Source organism: Quercus lobata, chromosome 1 (genome assembly GCF_001633185.2).
Source record: "Quercus lobata isolate SW786 chromosome 1, ValleyOak3.0 Primary Assembly, whole genome shotgun sequence".
Classification (NCBI taxonomy): Eukaryota; Viridiplantae; Streptophyta; class Magnoliopsida; order Fagales; family Fagaceae; genus Quercus; species Quercus lobata.
Genome location: NC_044904.1, coordinates 19,015,388 through 19,040,825, shown reverse-complemented (window position 1 = coordinate 19,040,825; position 25,438 = coordinate 19,015,388). Strand labels below are relative to the sequence as shown.

General features: G+C 37.2%; 2 protein-coding genes across 2 annotated transcripts; both read left to right on the top strand.

Moving 5' to 3' along the window:
- Window positions 1–6,156: 6,156 nt before the first annotated feature.
- Window positions 6,157–15,296, top strand: LOC115982137 (E3 ubiquitin-protein ligase RHF2A). Its single transcript, XM_031104660.1, has 9 exons — window positions 6,157–6,423; window positions 7,027–7,173; window positions 7,272–7,318; window positions 8,617–8,679; window positions 8,780–8,888; window positions 9,004–9,380; window positions 9,506–9,613; window positions 9,720–10,079; window positions 15,054–15,296. The coding sequence occupies exons 1-8, from the start codon at window positions 6,409–6,411 to the stop codon at window positions 10,030–10,032; spliced, it is 1,179 nt and encodes a 392-aa protein (XP_030960520.1). The 5' UTR covers window positions 6,157–6,408; the 3' UTR covers window positions 10,033–10,079; window positions 15,054–15,296.
- Window positions 15,297–23,842: 8,546 nt separating this feature from the next.
- On the top strand, window positions 23,843–25,354 carry LOC115950378. The gene is made up of 3 exons (XM_031067587.1): window positions 23,843–24,246; window positions 24,352–25,011; window positions 25,159–25,354. The coding sequence occupies exons 1-3, from the start codon at window positions 23,843–23,845 to the stop codon at window positions 25,352–25,354; spliced, it is 1,260 nt and encodes a 419-aa protein (XP_030923447.1).
- The last annotated feature ends 84 nt before the right edge of the window (window positions 25,355–25,438 follow it).

Below are 25,438 nucleotides of genomic sequence, written 5' to 3'. Positions count from 1 at the left end.
CCTATCAATCCTTGTCATCTATCGATTCCCGAGGTTTTTCACCTGCCCAAGGCACGTTCCTAGAGCCGTTGGAAGGCGAAACGTGGCCTCATTAAATACGGGCGGCTTGGTGCTTCCCACGTTCAACGGTGTGATGGAAATCGAACGGTGGTGATCTCCTGGCCTCTTTGGGCGGGAAAAAGGGCATGCAGTTTACCCTAGAAAGTATAAAAGATTTTTTGGAGATGGATCTGTCTCTCCAGTTCTGTACTTAAGAGTTTTAGTGCGTGTATCCAGGGTTCATCCGAACTTCCGCCCAAATTCAAGTCTATCTCAAGCACATATAGCCCATCCGAAGCGTAATTCTCCTTTTATGTAAGTTCCCTACCTCCATTAACTCGTGTTTTTTCTTTTTTGAGTTTATTTCTCTTTGGCTCCCTTTCTTTTCCGCCGCGGGTTAGGTTTGTTTTAGTAAATGACAAAGACGACTAAATTGAGATTGAGGAAGTTGGTCGATACTGAAGAGGCGATGAATAAGTTCATCGTTGATTATAGGATTCCCCCCAACGTAAGTTTGGAGCACTGTAAGATGGGGGAATGGCACATTAAGAGGGGAACGGGCACGGTTGTAATTCCCGTCCTCGCCTTTGTAGAGGGAGGTATGAGAATCCCTATGGGACCAGTGACGAGGGGTTACCTCAGGCATTTTCGTTTAGCCCCTACCCAGTGCGCTGGCAACGTTCTTAGGATTTTGGGTTGTGTGGACGCTTTAAACGAGAAGATGGGTTTAAGACTGACCTACCATGATGTAAACTGGTGCTATAACCTCCAGAAATTGAAAGGAAAAACCTACTACATGAGGTCGAGGGATGATAGGGTTCGGTTGATCCAGTGCCTCCCTAATTCCAACAAGGGACTGAACAAGGATTTCCTTATCGTCTCTAGGGAGTGGCATGATGGCGATCTATGCCCCGTAGTAGAAGGAGAACCAGGTGGGGTATTAGGAATGGAAGAGGGATAACCCTTTAAACCATTCTAACCTAACGTCTTTCGATAACTAACCATGCATATATGTTTGTTGCTTTTGTAGATGAACGTGCCTATACACGACATTTTCATTTAGTCAATCGAGCAGACTCGGAGACCGTTTTACAAGCGGCGGTTTTTGTGAATGACAGTGATGGCCAAGTCCGTGCAGCTCACAAAATACTAGGGTACCCTCCGGTTCAGAAGTCATTCGGGGACGCGATGCACGTGATCAATGCCCGCCGTCCTTGGCTTCCAAAAATTACCGTGATAGAGAAGGGATTTTTAATCTCGCAGGAGCCAGCTGTCCCCAAGAACATCCCCCTGGTGGGCCCCTCTTCGTCTCATCAAGCAGCAGAGGACGAAGGTGAGCCAGATCAGCCGGAGGAAGGGTTCGGGGTATTTGACTTAGTTTACCAATCCGAGGACCCTCCTGGTGACCTAGGTGACCTAGCCTTGTTCGAGGCGGAATTGTCATTCCGGGCATCGAAGCTGATCTTGTTCCCATCTCCCAAGATGTCATCGACAAAAAAGCAGAAAAGTAGAAGCCTTGGTTGGGCTTTTGTATTCGTTTCTATTTGAACGATTAACTTGTTTCTTTTCCTTTCACAAACTTCCTAATTTATTGATGGTTTACAAGCATTTGAACATGTATATATGAAATCTTATTTTTCCTTTTTCCTTCTGATTACATCGTTAACCGCCCTCGTTGATACGCACTATTTGCTTATGAACTCTGCGCTGATTCATTTTAACATGTACAAATAGCTATGCATGCAATACATTTATCATCATGTTCCCCAAACCCTAATTTACTTGCACCCACAGAGGCCTTAGATTCATTTCTAACCTTCGTCTTACGAAGATATAAGCACCATTTTCGACGTCACGCATAATAGCTAAATCTCGCTTAGTGCCTGGTTTTCCTCATCCAAGTAGTTGGATTCCCTATAGGCTTGAGTCCGAGGACCATGCAATGCCCTGGTTCTGTCCAAAACCTAGTTTTCCTCATCCAAGTAGTTGGCTTCCCCATAGGCTTGAGTCCGTGGACCATGCAATACCCTGGTTCTGTCCAAAACCTAGTTTTCCTCATCCAAGTAGTTGGTTTCCCCATAGGCAAGGACTATGCAAGTCCAAAACCTAGTGGTACCATAGGCTTGAGTGCCCTGGTTCTGTCCAAAACCTAGTTTTCCTCATCCAAGTAGTTGGTTTCCCCATAGGCTTGAGTCCGAGGACTATGCAATGCCCTGGTTCTATCCAAAACCTAGTTTTCCTAATCCAGGCAGTTGGTTTCCCCATAGGCTTGAGTCCGAGGACTATGCAATGCCTTGGTTCTGTCCAAAACCTAGTTTTCCTCATCCAAGTAGTTGGTTTCCCCATAGGTTTGAGTCCGTGGACCATGCAATGCCCTGGTTCTGTCCAAAACCTAGTTTTCCTAAGCCAGACAGTTGGTTTCCCCATAGGCTTGAGTCCGAGGACTATGCAATGCCCTGATTCTGTCCAAAACCTAGTTTTCCTCATCCAAGTAGTTGGTTTCCCCATAGGCTTGAGTCATGCAAGACCATGCATGCCCTTGATTCTGTCCAAAACCTAGTTTTCCTCATCCAAGTAGTTGGTTTCCCCATAGGCTTGAGTCCGTGGACATGCAATGCCTTGGTTCTGTCCAAAACCTAGTTTTCCTCATCAAGGTTTCCCCTTGAGTCCGTGGACCATGCAATGCCTTGGTTCTGTCCAAAACTAGTTTTCCTCATCAAGTAGTTGGTTTCCCCATAGGCTTGAGTCCGAGGACTATGCAATGCCTTGGTTCTGTCCAAAACCTAGTTTTCCTCATCCAAGTAGTTGGTTTTCCCCATAGGCTTGAGTCCGTGGACCATGCAATGCCTTGGTTCTGTCCAAAACCTAGTTTTCCTAATCAGGCAGTTGGTTTTCCCATAGGCTTGAGTCCGAGGACTATGCAATGCCTGGTTCTGTCCAAAACCTAGTTTTCCTCATCCAAGTAGTTGGTTTCCCCATAGGCTTGAGTCCGTGGACCATGCAATGCCTTGGTTCTGTCCAAAACCTAGTTTTTCTCATCCAAGTAGTTGGTTTCCCCATAGGCTTGAGTCCGAGGACTATGCAATGCCTTGGTTCTGTCCAAAACCTAGTTTTCCTCATCCAAGTAGTTGGTTTCCCCATAGGCTTGAGTCCGAGGACTATGCAATGCCTGGTTCTGTCCAAAACCTAGTTTTCCTAATCCAGGCAGTTGGTTTCCCCATAGGCTTGAGTCCGAGGACTATGCAATGCCCTGGTTCTGTCCAAAACCTAGTTTTCCTCATCCAAGTAGTTGGTTTCCCCATAGGCTTGAGTCCGTGGACCATGCAATGCCTTGGTTCTGTCCAAAACCTAGTTTTCTTTGGCACTGGAACTTGGTTTTACGGGAGTTAGCTCCTCGGCCAAGCCTCTAGAATTATTCGCGCGATTAACGCTGACAAACGTAGCCCCTAATCAAGAAGCATAGCCCCTAACGGAACTTTATGCTGAAACTCTATAACCAATTGTTAGGAATAAAAAAGGAACTATTTCGACCTACCGCCTATGCCAACACACAAGCCTTCCCACAGACGGCGCCAATTGTAAGGACACGATTCGTGGCGGACCGTAACAGTGTCGGGTTCGCACGTGAAAAGGCCCTAACAATATCATTTGTAGAGCGTGGGTTTGGAAGGCTAGACCTTGATCGACAGGCGGTTGGTTTTTCATGGTGTTCGTACAAGTTTAAGTTTTCCTTCACCCCTGGAGTCTTTCTCCTGGAGGTGGGCTGGGAGGCTCTGGTTTTTGGCCATTTTTCCCAACCCCCTGTTGGTGCACCTTCCTTTTTATTATATAGTCCGTCTTGGTTGATCCTGACCCTCCACTTGTAGGTCAGGCAGGAGCTTATTTCTGTATCCATCCCATCAACCGTCCCGTCTAACTTTTTATTAGTTGCATGGATCGAAGTTTACACCGTCCAAACGTCTTTTCTCATTAATCAGCTCTGGGTATTGGTAGGTGCATTTACTGAAGAGGGGACGCATTTTCCTTGGTCCAATTTCACACCCTGCTTCCCTATGAGCCCCATTCTGTTCACATCCCCTTGAGGGGGCTGTTTGGGGATTGCCTACACCATGGTGTTGGTCTTCCCATTGAAGCTCTGGAATGCCAAGGACAGGGTAAGTTCTCAGCCGTTCCCCTTACTACCTCGGCCACTGATCATTCGTCTTCGGCAAGATACCTCCTCGGCATGGGCCCTGGGCCCAGATAGAGTTTGGGCCGGATTGCAGACCTCTCGGACCCACAAAAAGTCTAAAGATATTTTTTAGTGGAGGAAATTTTTATAATTTTGTTTCGTGTAAAACGACAGAGTGGAGGAATTTTTTTTTGAGATGAAGGGTCTGTTTGAGATTCGCTTATTTTGTTGAAATTGAAATTTTTTTTGCTGAAAGTATTATAGATAAATGTAAAAGTTAATTAAAATAGTATAATAAGACCCATGAATAATATAAAAAAGTGTAATAAGATCCATAAATAGTAGTAAAAATAAATTGACAAAAATAACTATTGCCAAAGGCACAAGGAGTGGCCGAAGTTTAATACTGTATTATTCAAAGACTATCTTCTCTTCCCATTCTCGGTTTCTCCCAAAAAAAAAAAAAAAACTTTTTTTTAATATATTTTATTTTTAAAGGATAGGTTATAATTAAAATGCTGCTGCAGCTGCATATTGATGATGGTGAGTGTGGCAGTGGAGGTGGAGGCTAAAAACGAGAAAACAAAAGCACCGCTCAACAGGACTATTTTAGTATTTTTCATCATTGGGCAGAAAATCGAAGTAAAATTGATAAAATAATCCAAAAAAAGGAATAAAAATAAAAATGATAATAACGCGGAAGTTTCCTTTCAGGCTATTTTTTATCTTATCTATCAAAATTGGCCAATGCTATTTTAATCCGCATTATAATAATAACATTAAACTCTTGCCATATGGCGACAAGAAATATACAAAGGTCAATCATTCGCACTTCACATGTCATGCACGCATTTCTAATCAATTTGTTTGGACGGTTAAAAAGACAATTAAAAATGTTTTTTTTTTTTTTTTTTAAAGCTTTAGCACTCCTATCTTTTTATTCTTTTTATTTTATTTTGAAACTTTACACCTTTATTGTTTAAACTAAATTTTACTTTTAACCCATTGTGTTGTTCTTATTTCGGTCCCTTCAAACTTGAATTTCTTATTTTGGTCCATTTAATTCTTCCATAATGTCTCTGACTCATTTGGGGAGAGAGAGAGAGAGAGAGAGAGAGAGATTATTTTGCTTTGTTGGCACTTAAAAGTTAGATCAATAATGTAAATGAATGAGAGGCTTAGTTTGGGGAAAAAAAAAAAAACTTGGTACCAAATCTGAAAAAATAAGGGACTAAATAAATAACCCCAAATTTTATGGGTTAAAATTGTAATTTAACTTAAAAAAAATAAATTACACTATTTTTAGAGCGAGTGAAAGAGATTACAAAGGAAAGAAAAGTAAAACTTATCTGTTATTCGGTCATAGGAGAAAAAAAAAAAAATTAGAAAGAAAACATATCAATTTGAGCTAAAAAATGAGCAGAAATGACAAGAAATCTTCACTTAAGAATTTCAATGTTGACTTTTAGTGGTTAAGAAATTTACTTTTTTGGGCATGAATTTTTCTTGCTTTCTTTACTTAATCCTGTATAAAATTTTATTGACTTCTATTTAAAAAGAAAAAGAAAAAGAAAAAACTTAATCAAGTATTCAAGTATACAAAAAAAAAAAAAAATTATTTTCTTCCTCCTACAAACCAAAGAAAAATAAAATATATATTTTTATATTTTCTTTTCTCTTTCTCTCCCCACTTTCAACGCATAGGTATTTTATCTTTCTTTACTATATTTATTTTCTCTTTCCAATTACACGTAAATTAATTTGATTGGTTTAGAAGGAAAGACAAAAAGGAAAAGAAAAGTCGAGGATAGAATAGTAGGTAAAAAATGGAGAAGTGAGCTGGGAAAGGGAAAAAAAAAACTGATCTGAAAAAGAAAAAGAAAAAGAAAAGATATTCTCTTTCATTGAGAAAATCCACGTGGCGCGACTGTAGTCAGTGGGAACGCTAAATTTTCTCGATCGATTTTTCGTTTCCCTTTGCGCTTTGCGCTTTGTCTTTGTCCTTGTCCTCCCTTCTCTTCACAACACCACAAACAAAAGTCGAAAGTCGAAGTCGAAGTCGAAGTCTTATGTCAACTCCTCTACTCTTCGCCTGCCTCGTCTAATCTCCCCCAATTCTCTGTCAAAAGTCACGTTTTCTAGGGTTTCGAGCCTCGATCGTCCCTGCCACACGGAGATTGATTCGTCTCGATTCTTCTATGGAGGCAAATTCGGTGCGTTTTTTTTCATGTTTTGTTTATAAATTGTGTTGTTTGGTTTGGTTTCTGAGAAAATTTTAGGAGGAAAATTTAAATTCTGCTGGTTTTTTTTGGCCTATTGATAAGGTTCCGAGTTTTCTCTGTTAAACAAATAGACGGTGTAAATTTCGAGTTCTCACTGGATTTCTTTTAGTTTTGTTTCTGTATTGGTGTTTGGTTCGGACAATCTGTATAAGATATGTATATTTACGATTAGACAATTGGTAGAGTTGAATTGTTACATTTCTATTCTTATGAGCTTTGTCTTGTTATCTCAAGAGCTCAATTTTGATTTTCATTGTTGTGATTGTTGTGAATTTGATTCGATTTCGTTGAAGGTTATTTGTTTTTTTGTTGTTGCTTTGGGGCTTTTAGTGTGTTAATTACCTGCACTGATACAAATTAGCAAATTTCCATTAGGTTTGATTTTCTTTCTCGGTTGTGGGTTTAAAACTCTGCTACATGGAACATTGGGTTTTTGCTTTGTTTGTTGTTTTGAAAAGATTTTAATGTTAGACGATGATTTGGAATATGTACAAATTGTCAAAATTAGTAATTTCAGAAATTGGATTTTTCTAGGTTCCGGGGATGGAGGAGGAGGAGGACAAGACGTCAGAGGCCCATTTGACGTCAGCTGCGGCCTTCGTTGAGGGTGGAATCCAGGATGCCTGCGATGATGCTTGCAGCATTTGCCTTGAAGCATTCTGTGATAGTGATCCTTCGACGGTATTATATACTTATTGCAAAATTCTGTATCGTTTCTATTCTCGAGTTGGTATTTGATGAATTATTTTAACTAATCCAATTCTCTATATTTTATACAGGTGACCGGCTGCAAGCACGAGTTTCATCTGCAATGTATTCTTGAATGGTAGTGCAAATGAATTCAATTTTAAGAGCAATCAATTTATTTGCCTTTTGCACTGCTGTGATTGTCGATAATAACCATGGGTCAGGTGGTATAGGGCTGACATGGGGGTGTCGACATGTCACTTTGCAATAATATTTGTGCTTCATCATTGCATATATGAGTCAAGTGATGTGAATGAAGATTGGATTTAGGAGCCCAAGTTCTGTTAAGGTGTCAAGAGCAGGCTTTGCCTCAAAGTTCATCAGTTATAGCTCTGTCATTTAAAAAAAAAAGATTGGTAGTGCATGTGAGTTCAAATTTGAGAGCATGAAGTTATTTACTTTTTCCACTTATGATTTCTGGTGATAATCAGGGGTCGGATGGGAATGTCAAAACCCATAAAAAAAATATTGTTTGTTGGGTTTTTTTTGGAGAGGAGAGTAGTGACTTTTTTTTGAAAAGCAGCTTGAGGATATTGATGAGCATCATAGGTTGTTTTATTTGCTCCAAGCTTTGGCATTGCAAATTTGAACCATTTTGTTTGTTGGCCATTTACTTCCTTTGTTGGTCATTTGTAGGATTGATTGATTGGTTAATTTAATGTTATGTTTTTTTTTTTTTTTTTTCCTTCATATATATATTTCGAAATACTTAATGGTAACAGTCTTTTATGCTTATTTTATTGAGAATGGTTTGTCGGATGCTTTTCAAGAGTATGGCTTCTATTGTAGAAAATCATTTCTTTTATATAATAAAAAAATTGTATTAACATAGAGAATTAGACATGGGCTTAGGGATTTTATTTTTATACTGTATCCTAAAAAATCTTTAATGAAAAGAAGTTCTAACATTGAAATGTTTATTGTGTAGAGATATAGGTGTAAATAGCTTGGTGCCTTGGGCTTAGGCCTTCTAAATCGTAGTAACTTTTTTTATCTGTGGTCTGTCCTCAAATTTGCTTATAGAAGAAAAATCTGTCTTCAAATTTGCTTTCTTTGCTTGGATGTTGCCTTAGAAGTTAGAACAGATCCTGACTGTCGATAATCTTGTAAATATGGAAGTTCTTCCAAGTAAATTGGTGTATCATGTGCTGGAGGAATGAGGAAACAGTGATTCTTCCTTCTCTCAATCTGTGCAGTTAATATTTCAATGTGTTGCTTTTTGTACAAGCTCTTTTAGTTTCATACTGTCCGTTGAATCCTAACTTCCCTTTAGAATGTCCTGATATTTGGCAGTGTCTGATCAAATTTCCATGTCTGGGCGCAGATGTTATATTGATTAGAAAAATTCATTAAAATAACTTTATTTTAATCTTGTAGGTGCCAAAGAAGTTCCCAGTGCCCCATGTGCTGGCAACCCATCAGCCTGAAGGATCCAACCGGGTTTTTGCTGCTCTCTATTTTTGTTTTGATTTTCTTACTGGTTGTCACATGAAAGGTATATATATTAATTTATATGTTTGTTTTTTTATTTTTCTTTCAGCCAGGAATTGCTTGAGGCAGTAGAACGAGAGAGGAGTTTTAGGTTTAATCCTTCTAGAAATGCCACAATATTTCATCATCCAACCCTGGGGGATTTTGAGTTACAACATGTTTGTACTCTGCCTATGCTTTTGTGCTTCTTTTCTCTTGTTAATAAGTCACATATAAGCTAAATTTACCTGGGAAGGGTCATGTACAAATCATTGCTTTTGTGTTTTAATGCAGTTACCGGTGGGTGCAAATGATGCTGAACTTGAAGAGCGTATAATCCAGCACTTAGCTGCTGCTGCTGCAATGGGACGAGCTCGCCACATTGCTAGAAGGGAAGGCCAAAGGAATAGGTCATCAGCTCAAGGTCGTCCTCAGTTCTTGGTATTCTCAACTCATCCTAATTCACCTCCTGCTACTTCTGCTCCAGTCCAGAGGGGGGAAGGTGAACCAGCTCCTGCAATTGCAGTAGCTGCTCTATCTTCACCTCATACAACTGTGGGAGAAGAACCTTCACAACTGACTTCTTCAGTATATTCTCCCCAAGCTGACCAGGTTTCAGCCTCAGCATCAGGCTCAACTGTTCTTGCTGCCAATCAACATGGATTGGATAGGTATCCCTTTGATGCTACATCATTACAATTCTTCTACATTATTCTAAGTTTGTTTATATTATATAAAATCTTTATTTTTATTTTTTTGCCATGTACTACTATATTTACATAATTTTTCCATCCAGGAGGTCTCCTAGTCAATCGTTACCAAGTGGTCCAGATAGAGCAGGACCTTCAGAAATCCAATCACTTTCAGAATCAATAAAGTCTCGATTAAATGCAGTGTCTATGAGGTATTACTTTATGCGACCATTTCATGTTTTGTATGAGGGTGATAAACTTGATGACTTCTTCCCCTTCTATGACTTGGTCTATATTTATGATTAATTTTCTTTTTAGATACAAAGAATCCATTTCAAAAAGCACAAAAGGATGGAGGGAGAGATTATTCTCTCGTAACACTTCGATGTCAGACATTGGTTCTGAAGTTAGAAGAGAGGTAAATGCAGGGATTGCAACTGTATCACGCATGATGGAGCGTCTGGAGACCAAAGAAACTGGTAGAACAAGTTCTGCATCTGAATCAACTAGTATAGAGAATAGTTCAGTTACAGAATCAGACAACCAGCGCACATCAGAGACTAGTGGTGCCATTTTGTTGGGAGACACAAATAAGCCAGCTGCATGTGCTGCTGGTTCCAGTTCGACATAAGCATTATTTCTGCAATTGCATCACTCAAATCATTTCCTTTAGAAAAGGTAAGCTTCAAAATTGAATTTGCTGCACCGAGTAATTGCATATGTCGAGTTAATAAGCTCTAGCTCAACTGGCACCTCCTTGGCTCCTCCCCACATAGGTTCTAGGAGGAGCGTGAGGTTGTGGGTTCACGACCCATTGGGTGTCTATGTAACTTACCAATAAATTAAAAATTGCATTTGTGGGTGCTTATAGTTATTATCCCAACTTCCTTCAACCATTTGAATCATCTATATGCTTGTGTTATTTTGTTGCATGTTTCTCATTCTGTCCGTTGATTGGTATTTCATTATTTTGTACCAGTTTTCCATGCTTATTACATAGTTCTCTATCTTTAGTCTTTCATTTTAATGGCATCTTGTAATCATATTTGGTGTATGATTAATTTTCAGCTTTATTCTCATTCAATCTTTGGCAATATAGTTCTTGATTTTGTTTGAGAAAAAAAATAAACTAAAAGGGCAAAACTTAGTTACAGTTTCTTAGATTCAATACATTAGTCTTCCCAATTAAATTCAAACACATGTTTCATTGACCAATGAAGCCCGAACAGTATTTTCTTCTCCAGGGATGATTAAATTCAGTGCATCTTGTACCTGGGTTCTCTCCTTTTTTTTTTTTTTTTTTTTGATTAATTCAATTTCATTACTTATCAAAAAAAAAAAAAAAATTTCAATGCATCTAGTTTTTACCCAAACTAATTACAACATTCAAGAAACTCTAGCAAATCCGAGAGCGAATGACCACTTAAAAGCGTAATCCAATCATCAAGGAAGGTAAAAAGATCATCTATTCATCTTTAGATCCATTGTAGCTTGTTCAATTCTTTCAAATGTTTGGTGTAACATTCTTTTCAAATAGTCCACATTATGCACAAATGGGTTTGGACTCCAAATATTGCTGCTACATTGTCTAGTAAACCTCTCTATCCAACAGGCCAACAAATCAACTACCCTATTCGGCATAACCCACTGTACCCCAAATAAACATAACATTGGAGATCATAATTCTCTAGCAATATCACAATGTAGAAGTAAATGATCAACAACGAAAATTATATAGTAAACGATAGTATTTTATTATGTGATGAAATTTAAAATAATAAGCATATTATAAAGATAGGGTCCTGGGTACTTGTTATGACTGAAACAAGGCCAACCGTATCACTACTGTCACACTATAAGAATCAGTTTACTTGATAAGTTATATATAAAAAAAAATGCCAACAATAAGAATCATAGAGATAATAGATAAAACCCTAGGTTTTGTAAAAGATGTTCTCATTTAGACCTAAAGGTGAGCAGCAATAGAATGAATAAATTAAAATAAAATTTTTTTGAATGGAAAATGGGAGGAATTTAAATTTTTTGATGATTCATTTTTTGGGGATTGGGGGACTTGAACCCTGGATGTCTTGTTGGAAACGCTAGGAGGTGCCAATCAGTTTAGTTATAAGGCTCTCGGCATTGGGAGTAATTTAAATTCTGTTGAGTCAATTGGAATATTGTTTGCAATCCTATCCAACTTGGAGGTTTAGGGATTAGAAATTTTTCAGTATCTAATCGAGCTTTACTTGGTTAATGGTTATGGCTTTATGTTGTTGAGAAGGATTTCATTTGGAGGCTAGTAACAAAAAAAAAAAAAATGGGAACTCTTGGAGAGAGTGTTGCTTGGATGTTAGCAGGTGTCCCTATTTAGTAAGTGATGCAGTGAGGAGAACTTTGAATTGGCGTAGAAGAATGGTTAAGAAGAAAATTTTAGCAATAAAACAAGGTTACAGCTAGGAGAAGAAAATAGGATTGAAGTGGAATACCCAAACATCAATCTCTAGGCTTAAAGAGATTAAAAAAACATTCAAATTTGAGATTCCGTAGGTTAAATATGAAAAGGAGGCTGTGTACAATGACTCAAAAGAGACAATTTATAATAGCCTCTAGCAACCCTAGATTCCTAATCTTTCATCTTACATATAACAATCAAATCCTAACCGGATACTTCAATAAAGTCACATGACCTTTTAAAATACTTGAGACATAATAATAAATTAAGCATGGCATGGAGAAATAAAAGAAAATGGACTCGTGCCCCTTTTTAATTTTTATTTTCTTCCCTTTGGGCTTAAATTCTCCTACATCAATAAGCCTATGGAAGAATATCAGAAATAGATGGCCTAGCTTTGCTAGATTTTTTTGTTATGAGGCAAGGGATAGCAAAAGGTCTGATTTGGCACAACCGTTGGTGTGGGGATTATACTTTGAAGAATAGATACTTGAAGTTACTTTGGATAGTCAGGAACAAAGATGCCTCAGTGGCATATTACATGGATTGTTTGAAGGGTAGCATTCAGTGGAACCCTTCATTACTAGAGCATATTACGCTTGGGTTGTTCAAGGGATAGCATTCAGTGGAGCCCTTCACTTTTACTTGCAGTATAGGATTGGGAATTAGATTCTATGAAGTTATTCTTGGATGATTGATATGCTGCTATGGTAAATCATAAAGAAGGAGAGGGGGGATTTTTTTTTTTGGGGGGGGGGGGGGGTGTATTTTGGTGGGAAGCTGGTCTGTTCTCTTGAAAGAGTCGTGGCTTTTGGTTTTGGAGGAAGGGGGGGACAGCGAATTCCCATGGAGTGGTATACGGTAGGTTAGAGTTCAACTAGAAGTGGCAATTTTTGCTTGGACAGCCACGATGGGCAAAATTTTTACAGAGAATTTGAGGAAATCGGGTATTATAATTGCTGATTGGTGTTGCCTGTGTAACTCCCGTGGGAGATTATCTGTTCTTAATCCCCAAACCACCATCCTGAATCGATGTACAAACCACCTTCCAATTGACAAAGTGAAATTTAAACTCCTCACTCATTCCACCCTAAAGAAAATATCTTTGAAGATGTTTAACTTAAGTTTCAATTTAGGGTCTATTTTTCATGAGGCCTAGGATTTTTTTTTGATTGGTAAGTTAGACATGCACTTGATGGTTTTTGAATCCACAATTTTACCCCCATATTTCTTTTTAAGGGGAGGAGGTTCCATTTGAGCTAAATCTCATCAGCCTTTAGACCTAGGATCCTTACTTTTAAAAGTATATGAGAATAGATTGTTATGGAAGTATGTTATATAATTTAGCCATTAGTTTAATGAGGTCAGGCCTCAGTGCAAGTGCATTTTGCCCAAAGCAGCATGTAGTGGGTTTGATTGAGTCTAGGAATCAACCTCTCCAAAAAAAAAAAAATTGGAGTTTTGTGCGCTGAGTATGACCTTTTTTATGGGGTGCTCATTTTCACCTTTGGGTCACATAAGTATAATCAAAAGGGTGAGCACCTCATTAAAGTCACATTGCCTCAAGGGTCTTAATATTATATTTGTTGCCTCACTTGTGACCTAATCAAGTGCCTGGCTTGCATTGAACTAAAAGGGTACTGGTTGTGACTTGTGAATATGTAGGACATGAAGTCTGCCATTGAGATGGAAATTTTTTATATTATATATATGGAGTACTTCAAGCACATGGTAGCCAAGCCAAAGATGTAGCAGCTTGTTCAGATGCTTGCTTCCCTAGTTATCATCTTTAGAAGAAGTTTGCAAGACTAGAAGTTACCTTTAAGTTGAATAGGAAAGCTTTGAGTGTGTTGTTGGACCTAGAGATAGAGCTTCTCCATGATATTAAGAACCAAATAGGTGCCAATGTACAGAGGAGCAAAAGCTCATCATAGAGAAGTTAGGAGAGAGGTAGGAGAGGAAGCAAGTGGGACCTAACATAAAATGGTAGTTAGGAATTCAAAATGTGTTAAAACACCATAATGTGGCCCTGAAAATTTATATGTTTCCTTGAGCTACAGTTCTTAGTGTGATGGCAAGTGCCTTATGCGAATACGCAAGTTGGGGGTAGAGTCTGGGAATCAACCTTTCCAAAAAGATGGGGGTAAGACTGCTTATCAATCACCTCTCCTAGACCCCACAGAAAGTGGGAGCTCTGTGTACTAGGTACAATTCTCAGCTATGGTTCTTTAGGCGTTTGGTTTTATGGTATGATATAGCTATATCATGCATCCGTGGTTTACTCCCCAGGGGTGGGTTTAAAGGGCCCTGCCTTGGTTACAAGTCATTAAAAAAAGGTATAATATTGCTATACATAAGAATAGTGTTATCATTAAAAATATGATTAATATGTGAGTTGTTTCAGGTCACTCCTATTTGGGATTAGGTTTAGGTATATGACATCAAGTAGCCTGCCCTTCCAGCTCCGACTAAAACAGGAATAAGGTGATGGCTTGATTCATAATCTAGTGTAAGCTTGGTATTCTAGGGCTTATGGAATGTGTTGGTTCTCACTTTTAAGCAACATTTAAAATATTTGAAATGTTTGTACGTTTCTCTATTTATGTGCTGTTTCCATGGAGAGTTTTTATTGAGGTTGGAATCTAGCCTTTAGAAAGGGCTGATTCCTAGGTTAGGTTCAAGTTGTGGTTGGCTTGATAATTTGTCCTTAACTTGTCTTTTTGTTCCGAAATTTGTAGAGATAATCCTGTATATTTTTTGAAGAAAAAGGTGGTGTGGTGTTATAGCCATATTGTTTTTGAAATTTGGTTACCCTTGTGATAGTTATGTGCATCTTTACTGTTCTGTCCTTTTGATTGATAAATTACATATGCATTCAGGGAGTCTAAACCTAGTGATCTTCCATCTTGTCCTTGAAAGTAGAGGAAGTGCCATTTGAGCTAATGCTTGATGACAAACACACATTTTCCCTTTCCTCAAGGAAAGCAATCTTGTAAATCTTCTTAATAACTAGTGTGCATGTGGATGTCCTGATTGCCTAGACCCAGTGATTCAAAGCCTACTATTATTTAATAGGTTTATTAATTGTTATAATCCTACTTTCACTGCTTAAATCCTATTGCTACTCCTGTAGACTTATGAAAGCCAATTTCTGGTGAGAATTGTAAGCTTAATGAGAGATGCTTCTTTGATATCAGGTGGAACTTCCCTTTCCTAGATATGGCATGCTGTGGATATGATGCTTAGACATCCTCTTCAGGCCACTGCTTATCCTTTTACATGTGAAAAGAGCACTGGGCGATGATATATAATTTGAAATAAATAAACAAGAGAGAGACCTCTTCTATTGTAGAAACTAGTATGTGTTTGTAAATTGATTTATATAATGACCTATTTATGAATATATTATACAGAATCGCTCTGGTTTTTTAAGGATGTTATCAATGTCTTCGACCCTACATGCACACACATGGTCGATTTCATATTACATCAAATTTTCATGAGACATTTCTTTCCTCTCGTCCTTGAACCCTAAGCAGTAAAAGAAAGAAAGGAAAATGGAACTTATTGTTGTTTATCTCATATGAATATCTTTCCACTTCAATTGCGCTGAAGAGAGAACATATCCTTGAAACAAAGGGGAAAAATTAAAAAAAAAAGGGGAGTGGGAGAAGAAAGCAAAGATTTTGATCGTTCCAATTTTATTCAAAGGTCTTGATCAATCAAAAGATTCATATCCTAATATTTCTCTTCCTATTTTTCTAATTGAGATGGGATATTCAATTGTATGTCATCTGTTATCCTCATCACTGTATGCACGTGTATTAGGAACAAATGTTCATTGATTTGGTTGGCTCTTCAACTTTGATGTTTTTTATTTTTATTTTTATTTTTATTTTTTTTAAATAATGTATTTTTAATGTCTCATTCTAGGACCAAAAAATTCATACCTTCACTCACACGGAATCTCAGTTGGGCCTGTCACAACACACAAAGATATTGGGGGTGTGTTTTCTCAAAAAAAAAAAAAAAAAAAAAAAAAAGGACATTGGGGGTGTGAATTTTTTGGTGAAAATTCTGTGAGACTAGATTTATTGAATTGAAAATCCCCAGTTACGGTTGTTGCGAATGGAAGAGAGTAGACAAAGCTAAAATGCTGAACAAAAGCTAAAATAAACTTAGTGTTAATTTATTCTTGATTGACAACGATTTGTCTCATATTCTTTGATTCATCGTGACACATACATATCTAATCATAGTCCCTAACCCTAGCTATTGACGAGCAAATGAGCTAAGTGGGGGATGGGATTATTAGGTGTTCCTTTAGGTGGGTTGATTAATAGTTGAACTTCCAACTCCACTAAGGTAAACAATAGCTGTTAAGTGATGAACAATAATAATCTTGAACCAAATTTTCCATGCCATTGTCCTTAGAGGTTCGAGCTGAGGATCTATTTTATATTACACTCCAACATTTCATCAAGATTTGTAAGGGATCCTGTAAGTGGGTTGAGCCATAATCTGACCTCAACTTTACTCAAGTGGCAATAACTTCAAGTGATAGACAACAATAAATTATTGTTATGCTATTGTCTCTAAAAGGTTTGAACTCAAATCTATCCCATAACCATTGGCACACATTCCTCTATGGGACTAATAATTGGGAATCTAGTTTTGAAATTGACTTTTCACATTTCAATGATGCATAAAAGATGATTTTCCAATGAAGGGTTCTCAAATGCAAGGGCTAAAAAAAGAACAAAAAAAAAGGGGCTAAAAGTTAAACGGGGTTATGTAATTTAAAACACATTTGTTTCCCTTATTATGTTGTTGAGTAATTATAATTTGAGATTTTAAGAGTGCGTTTAGATATGCTTTACTAATTACTTATTTGCTGTAAATAATACAGAAAAGGAGGGGAGTTTATTTATTTTTAAAAATTAATTTTTCGTGTGAGTCAAGTTAAAAAGTACGAAAAGCTATTTGTTCATCTAATATTTTTCTTGTCTGTTAGATCTTGAGAATTTTTTATAATATGTAAAGGGGAAACAACAAGTGGAGAGGAGGATTTGAACCCCGTGTTCTTTCCCTATTAAAAAAAAAAATCAGATAATGCCACTATACAAAGTTTATTACTGAGCAAATATTCTAATGCATAAATAGACACAATATCTTGATATACATGTGCTGAACTTACTTGAAAGTGTTAAAATCCAATTACGAGTTAACACATAAGTAGTGTGTGAATTTGGGTATGAGGAGGAGTGTCCATAGGCTGATTAATATAACTAAAATCGTTCTCCGACCAAGTATTATAGGAGAAGAAAATTTTAGTTAAGTTACCAATAAAATGATATTTTGGTTATAATAGAATTAGGAATTTAAATGAACAATGTCAGACTAAGGCATGAAAATTTCTCTCTCTTTAAGGAGATTCAAGCCTTTTGCGGTTGGCGAAGCCCAAAATCCGATGCAACAAAATTTCTCTTTTTGACTTGTTCCCTCCAGGATGTAATAACACAACAATTCGTTGTATAGCTCGAACCAACTCTGCCTTTCTTTGGCCCAAAATCTCTCAAGTGTTTGGGAATATTGTTGAATTTATTCACTCTTACACATTAGTTACAAATACTTTAGAAAAAGAAGAGAGGGCTCTTTACTTTAACTATTTCTCTTCCTTCACTCTTTATTTGAAAATGCCCATAGCGTAGTTGTATGTATAGTCTTCAAGAACCTCTTATAACCTACATAATATTTATTAGTTTAGATAACTCCTCTTTTTCAATTTAATTTTAACTTACATAATATTACTCTTTGTTTAATTAATTTCTCCTTATTAAACAACTTATCTCTTTTATAAGCTTCAGTTAATTACAAATTAAGTTTTAACATAATTTAATTTAAAATGTACTAACATTATTTAAATTAAATTACGTTAAAATTTAAGTTGTAATTAACTGAAGCTTTATAAAAGAGATGAGTTGTTTAATAAGGTGAAGTAAATTGAACAAAATGTATCTTTATGTAATTTAAATTAAATTAATAAAGAGAAGTTATCTAAACTAATGAATATTAGGTAGGTTATAAGAGGTTTTTGAAGAATATATATATATATATATATATATATAAAATGCTACGACCATTTTCACATCAAGAGTGAAGGAAGAGAAATTGTTAAAGCAAAGAGCTCTCTCTTCTTTTTCTATAGTAATTGTGAGTAGTGTGTGAGAGTGAGTGAATTCAATTATACTCCTAAACATTTGAGAGATTTCGGGCCAAAGAAAGGTGTTTCTTTTGGTGGAGCTTGAGCTCAACCACTTATGCAGAGTTGGTCTGAGGTATACAACAAATTGTTGGGTTGTTGTATCCTGGAGGGGACAAGTCAAGAAGAGAAATTTTGCTACATTGGTTTTGGGGCTTTGCCAACCGCAGAGGGCTTGAATCTCCTTAAAGATAGTGAGATTTTCGTGTCTCAATTCAACTTTGTTTGTTTAAATTCCTAATTTTATTATAACAAAAATATCATATTATTGGTAATTTCTCCAAAAAAAAATATTTTGGTTACAATACTATTAACAATAAAATGATATTTTGGTTACAATAAAATTAGAAATTTAAACGAATAATGTCAAACTGAGATACGAAAATCTTGCTCTTTTTAAGGAGATTCAAGCCATATGCAGTTGGTAAAGCCCAAAAATCAATGTAGGAATTTTTTTTCTTTTTGACTTGTCCCCTTCAGGATACAACAACCCAACAATTTGTTGTATAGCTCAGACCAACTCTGCATAAGTGGTTGAGATCAAAGCTCCACCAAAAGATACACCTTTCTTTGGCCCAAAATCTTTCAAATGTTTAGGAATATTGTTGAATTTACTCACTCTCACACATTACTCACAAATACTTTAGAAAAAGAAGAGAGGGCTCTTTGCTTTAACTATTTCTCTTCCTTCACTCTTTATTTGAAAATGCTCGTAGCATAGCTGTATATACAGTCTTCAAGAACCTCTTATAACCTACATAATATTTATTAGTTTAGATAACTTCTCTTGATTAATTTAATTTAATTTAATTTAACTTACATAGAGTTACTCTTTGTTTAATTTACTTCACCTGTCCCAGCGCTTTTGAAAAGCGCTGGAATAGAGGGACCTATGCCAGCGCTTTTAGAAGCGCTGGGACAGGTCCTTACATTCACCTATGGAGAAAGACCTATCCCAGCGCTTTTAAAAGCGCCGGGATAGGTCTTTCCCCATAAGGGAAATCGGTAACCCTATCCCAGCGTTTTTTGGCTTCCTATACCAGCGTTTTTGAAAAACGCCGTAATAGGATTTCCTATACCAGCGTTTTCAAAAAGCGCTGGTGCAGGCTTTTCTATTACGGCGTTTTATAAAAACGTTGGGAAAAAAACGCTGGGACAGGACGATTTTTTTGTAGTGACCTTATTAAACAACTCATCTCTTTTATAAACTTCAGTTAATTACAAATTAAGTTTTAACATAATTTAATTTAAATAATGTTAGTACATTTTAAATTAAATTACGTTAAATCTTAATTTGTAATTAACTGAAGTTTATAAAAGAGATGAGTTGTTTAATAAGGTGAAATTAATTAAATAAAGAGTAACTTTATGTAAGTTAAATTAAATTGAAAAAGAGGAGTTATTCAAACTAATGAATATTAGGTAGGTTATAAGAGGTTCTTGAAGAATATACATACATACATGTATCTATATATATATATATATTGCTATGGCAATTTTCAGATCAAGAGTGAAGGAAGAGAAGTTGTTAAAGCAAAGAGCTTCCTCTTCTTTTTCTATAGTAATTGTGAGTAGTGTGTGAGAGTGAGTGAATTAAATTACGTTAGAACTTAATTTGTAATTAGTTAAATCTTAAAAAAGAGATGAGTTATTTAATAGGTGAGGTTAATTAAACAAAGAGTAACTTTATATAAGTTAAATTAAATTAATAAAGAGGAGTTATCTATACTAATAAATATTATGTAGGTTAAAGAGGTTCTTGAAGACTATATATATATATAGCTATGCTACAGGCATTTTTAAATAAAGAGTGAAGGAAGAGAAATAGTTAAAGCAATGAGCCCTCTCTTCTTTTCTAAAGTATTTGTGAGTAATGTGTGAGAGTGGGTGAATTCAACAATATTCCTAAACACTTGAGAGATTTCGAGTCCAAGAAAGGTGTTTCTTTTGGTGGAAGTTTTGAGCTCAACCACTTATGCAGAGTTGGTCTGAGCTATACAACGAATTGTTAGGTTATTGTATCTTGGAGGGGACAAGTCAAAAAGAGAAATTTTACTGCATCAGTTTCTGGGCTTGACAAACTACAGAAGGCTTGAATCTCCTTAAAGAGAGCGAGATTTTCGTGTCTCAGTCAAACATTGTTTGTTTAAATTCCTAATTTTATTGTAACCAAAATATCATATTTTTGGTAGTTTCTCCAACAATAATATTTTGGTTATAATAAAATTAGAAATTTAAACAAACAATGCCAGACTGAGGCACATAAATCTCTCTCTTTTTAAGGAGATTCAAGCTCTCCACAGTTGGCAAAGCCCAAAAATCAATGCAGCAAAATTTCTCTTTTTGACTTGTCCTCTCTAGAATGCAACAACCCAACAATTCATTGTATAACTTAGACCAACTCTGCATAAGTGGTTGAGTTCAAAACTCCACCAAAAGAAATACCTTTCTTTGACCTGAAATCTCTCAATTGTTTAGGAATATTGTTGAATTCACTCACTCTCACACATTACTCACAAATACTTAAGAAAAAGAAGACAGGGCTCCTTGCTTTAACTATTTTTCTTCCTTTACTCTTTATTTGAAAATGCCTATAGCATAGCTATATATATATATATAGTCTTCAAGAACCTCTTTAACCTACATAATATTTATTAGTATAGATAACTCCTCTTTATTAATTTAATTTAACTTACATAAAGTTACTTTTTGTTTAATTAACCTCACCTTATTAAATAACTCATCTCTTTTTTAAGCTTTAACTAATTACAAATTAAGTTCTAACGTAATTTAATTTAAAATGTACTGACAGTTTCATTAGTAGGTACAAATTAAGTTCTGTCTTAATTTAATTTAAAATATACTAACAGTTTCATTAGTAGGTTATTACGTATATTTATTTGATTCTCCAGAGGAATAAAGAATAAAGAATATATATAAAAATGGTATTTTAAAATACCATTTTTAGTTTCATCATTAGACTAATGGATCTCTTAAAAAATTTCGGACAAAAATACTGTTCTTTAATTTTATACTACCTTTTTGGAAAAAGAATGAGAAAAACGTTCGTTAGTCCTCTCTAGAGGAATAAGACTGAAAATATTATAAGTCTCCAAGGAAGATGCGAAATGGAATTTAACTCCGTTTATATTTTTTTTCTCAAAAAAAAAAAAAAAAAACTCCATTTATATATTCTTAAAATGCTATTTATCTATTGTGAAATTGGTGGATTTAATTTTATTAGGTTATAGACATTTAAACAAAGATTAATTAAAATAAATTTAGTATCGATTATGAAATAATATGATAAAATCTAATCTAACCTATTTTAAAATAAAAGAACAAAATAGGAATTCAATAGCAGAGTAACTTAAAAACTTAAATCCTTCCAAGTTAGTGCATGTCTTCATAACAACTTGGGCCATGATCGAGTGCTCAATAAGCAAAATGTGAACAAACCATAAAAATAAGGATTTTGTTAAAGGATGCTATAAAAGTATTTGTCAAAAAATTATTTTAAGAAAAATTTTATTCAAAAGGAAAATAAGCAATTAATTTTTTTGATAACCTTTTCTATTTCCTATAAAAATAGTATCAAATTTTCCTAAAATGGTCGTGGTGACCATAATTACCTAAACTTAGAATCACTGAACATTCTTTCTAGTGACACCAAGAGCATCTGAATAGGATGGATAAATTGTCATTAGACAACGAAAATAGGTTTGAGATGAAATGGAGGGATGATTATTTTTAATCAAGGTCCAAATTTTTTAATCATTCTAATACGGAGAAAAACATAAGAGAAATATTAATATCTGACACTACGTAATTAAAAAAAAATCTCTCTAGTAAAAAATAATAATTTAATATAGAGTGTATTTCTAGTTTTCTATTTTACATTTCTCTCCTACCAAAAATTTATAATAAAAGATATTTAATATTTTATTTTTAAAATATTTTTTTACACCTTCGCTATTTTTTATTTCCCATCATGCCTATAAAACAAAACTTTAATTCTATAACTCATAATTTTCCCCCAAGTAAATAACAGCTCCCGGCAAAAACATATTTTTTAAACCTCATAATTTTGGGTGTGGATGATTTAAACTTTAAATTTAAATTTTTTTATTTAAATCTTACAATTTCGAAAAGCATCTCATTTAAATTTTATAATTTCATATATATATTGTGGGGGTAAAATTCACAAGTCAACAATGGGCCTTGAGCCCTGCGCGGAGTCCAGCCATGACAAAAAGAGAAAATGGGATCAGAAGACTTCCAGCCCAATCTTGTTGGGCCCGACTTATTTAAAAGACGTCCGAGGGGGAATGTCTCCTCGGACACACCAAATGCGGATCCAATGTACGCCCTATCCACAGTGAGGAACCATCCCAAGCAAAGGGAAAATGTTAGACGTCCAGGAGGCAACCACAACTGCCGCATTAAGTGCAAGGAAGCTATTTTTCTAACCGCATTAATGTAGAGAAGACAGGCGAACAGTGTTACATTGGCCAATGCAACTCACAGAAAGATAAGGTGGATGTCCGATGGGACAGGCACTCAAGTGAAGGTCCGGATGGTAAACAAGTGTAAGGTTCTGATCAATTTAAGGGGGCTATATTAGAGAAGAAGATCCCCCTGAAGAAGATATCGGGAGTTTTAGAAGAAAAAGCAAGAGAGAAAGAAAAGAACTTGGTAGTCTTTAAAACATTACAGGAGGTGCACTTATATGTCTCCTCGGACCATATATCCTGTGGACAAAAACAAGATATTCTTACGTTCAGATTGTTGCATGGCATACACTTAACTTACGTTCACTTCGTCCAGCCCTAGTTCTATAACCCGCTCTCTATAAATTCATTGTCTAGAGTCCTTTGGACCAGAATCACTCATTTGTTGGGCCTGGGCCCTAAAAACTGACCCTACAATTGGCGCCGTCTGTGGGAAGAACTTGTGTCTTAACAAGTGAAACTGTAAGAAAAGGAAGGATCAGGTCCGCGTCAAACCGGACGTGCAGATTCCCAACGCCAAGACAACTTCCTGAATCTCCAACGGGAGAAAAATCAGGACATACAGCGAGAGGGCAGTGTGAACACCACCCACACGAGCAGAAGTCACTCGAAAGGAAAAGATCATGCGTCCCGTAAGCGAGACGATTGCAAAGCCTTACAGCGAGAAATCGATGACTTAAAGAAAAAGCTGAGCCGAGCAAAGCGAAAACGTCCTTCACCCGGCTCGGACACTAGCACTGAGGAGGATAATGAGTATAAGCGGCGATCAAGCACCCCTCCCAGCGAGACTTTCTCCTATGAGGAAGAACAACCTCGCAAACGCGGTCGCAAAAGCCCATCATATCAAGGCCTGGCTAACGATGCTATGAGCAAGGCCCTGGATCGCATCTCCCAGTCGCCTTTCACGCGTAGAATAGAAAGGGCAGAGCTTCCTCGGCGATTCCATCAACCAACCTTTGCTATATACAATGGTCGGACAGACCCAGTAGAGCATATGAGCCAGTTTAATCAGAGGATGGTCGTCCATTCCAGGGACGAGGCGTTAATGTGCAAGGTGTTCCCGTCCAGCTTGGGACCCATGGTGATGAGATGGTTTGACGTCCTCAAGCCAAATTCCATAGATTCCTTTAAACAGCTGACATAGGCTTTTGGTTCCCGTTTCATTACCAGCAGCAGAGTCCCTCGGCCTTTAGACTCTCTCCTATCATTGTCCATGCGGGAAGGGGAGACACTGAAGGCCTACTTTGACAGATACTGGGAAATGTATAATGAGATAGAAGGAAATTACGATGACGTCGCCATTAGTATATTCAAGAGGGGCCTGCCGACAAAGCATGGCTTGAGAAAATCCCTTACTGGGAAACCAGTCACCAGTGTGCGCCAACTTATGGACAAAATTGATAAGTACAAAAGGGTCGAGGAAGACCAGCAGATGGGGACGGGCAAAGCTAAAGTTGTCCCTCAGGAGAGGAGAGACTTCAGGTCGGACCGCATTATCAACAATAATAGGCCGAGAAGAGATTACCCGGAACAGTCCGGTTCCACGGGGGCAACGGCCGTCCATGCGGTATTCCGAGAGCCATTACACAAGATCCTAGAAATGGTGAAGGGCGAACCGTTCTTTCAATGGCCGAATAGGATGGCAGGTGACCCCTCGAGACGTAATCAGAGTCTATATTGCGCGTACCACTAAGAGCCAGGTCACACCACTGATGATTGCAGGAATCTAAGAAACCATTTGGACCGACTCGTCCGAGAAGGGAAGTTGAGGCATCTGTTGCATCGCCCTGAAGGATGGAAGGAACAGTCAAACATTGAAACCAGACAAAGTACATTGAGGCCACCCCTGGGCACTATAAATGTCATTTTCGCCACACCTGGAAGGACCGGTTCTAGCCCCTCCAAAGTAATGTCAGTGGGCAGACTCCAGACCGGGCTGGACGATAGGGAGTCTAAAAGAGCCAGAGTAACTACCTCGCCTTTAATTGGGTTCTTGGATGAGGACAAACAAGGAACCCTCCAACCCCACGATGATGCTCTAGTTGTCACGCTCAGAATTGGAGGTTATGACGTGAAAAGAGTGTTGGTTAACCAAGGCAGCGCCGTGGAAGTAATGTATCCTGACTTGTATAAAGGATTGAACTTGAAGCCAGAGGACTTGTCGGCATACGACTCCCCTTTGGTCAATTTTGAAGGAAAAATCGTCATCCCCAAAGGCATGATTAGGCTGCCTGTACAAACATATTTAGACGTGGTGGAGGTAGACTTCATTGTAGTCGATGCGTATTCCCCCTACACGGCCATCGTGGCCCGACCATGGTTTCATGCACTAGGGGCTGTGTCATCAACTTTACACCAAAAAGTGAAGTATCCATCAGGAGGGTGAGTGAAAGAAGTCGTTGGGAACCAAGGAATGGCTAGGCAATGCATGGTGTCAGCAATCTCACGACGACCAAATAGTGAACCTTCCACCTCAGCCGAGAACGGCTTATAGAAACTAATGACCCCGGTCCCAACTGCGGGTGGCAGAGGACCAGCCATGGAGGTGAGCTGTGAGGATCTGGAGAAGGTACTCGTCGGATCAGACCCTAAGAGGTTTTTTCAGGTTGGCTCAGAATTGCCACCCCATGAGAAGTCAACACTAATTGATTTTCTCCGACAGAATGTGGACGTATTTGCCTGGGATCCCTATGAGGCTTCTGGGGTTGACTCAGATTTCATTTGACATCACCTTAATGTTAACCCGGCTATAACACCTAAGAAGCAGGCTCCTCGGTGACCGTCAAAAGAACATACCGACGCTGTGAGA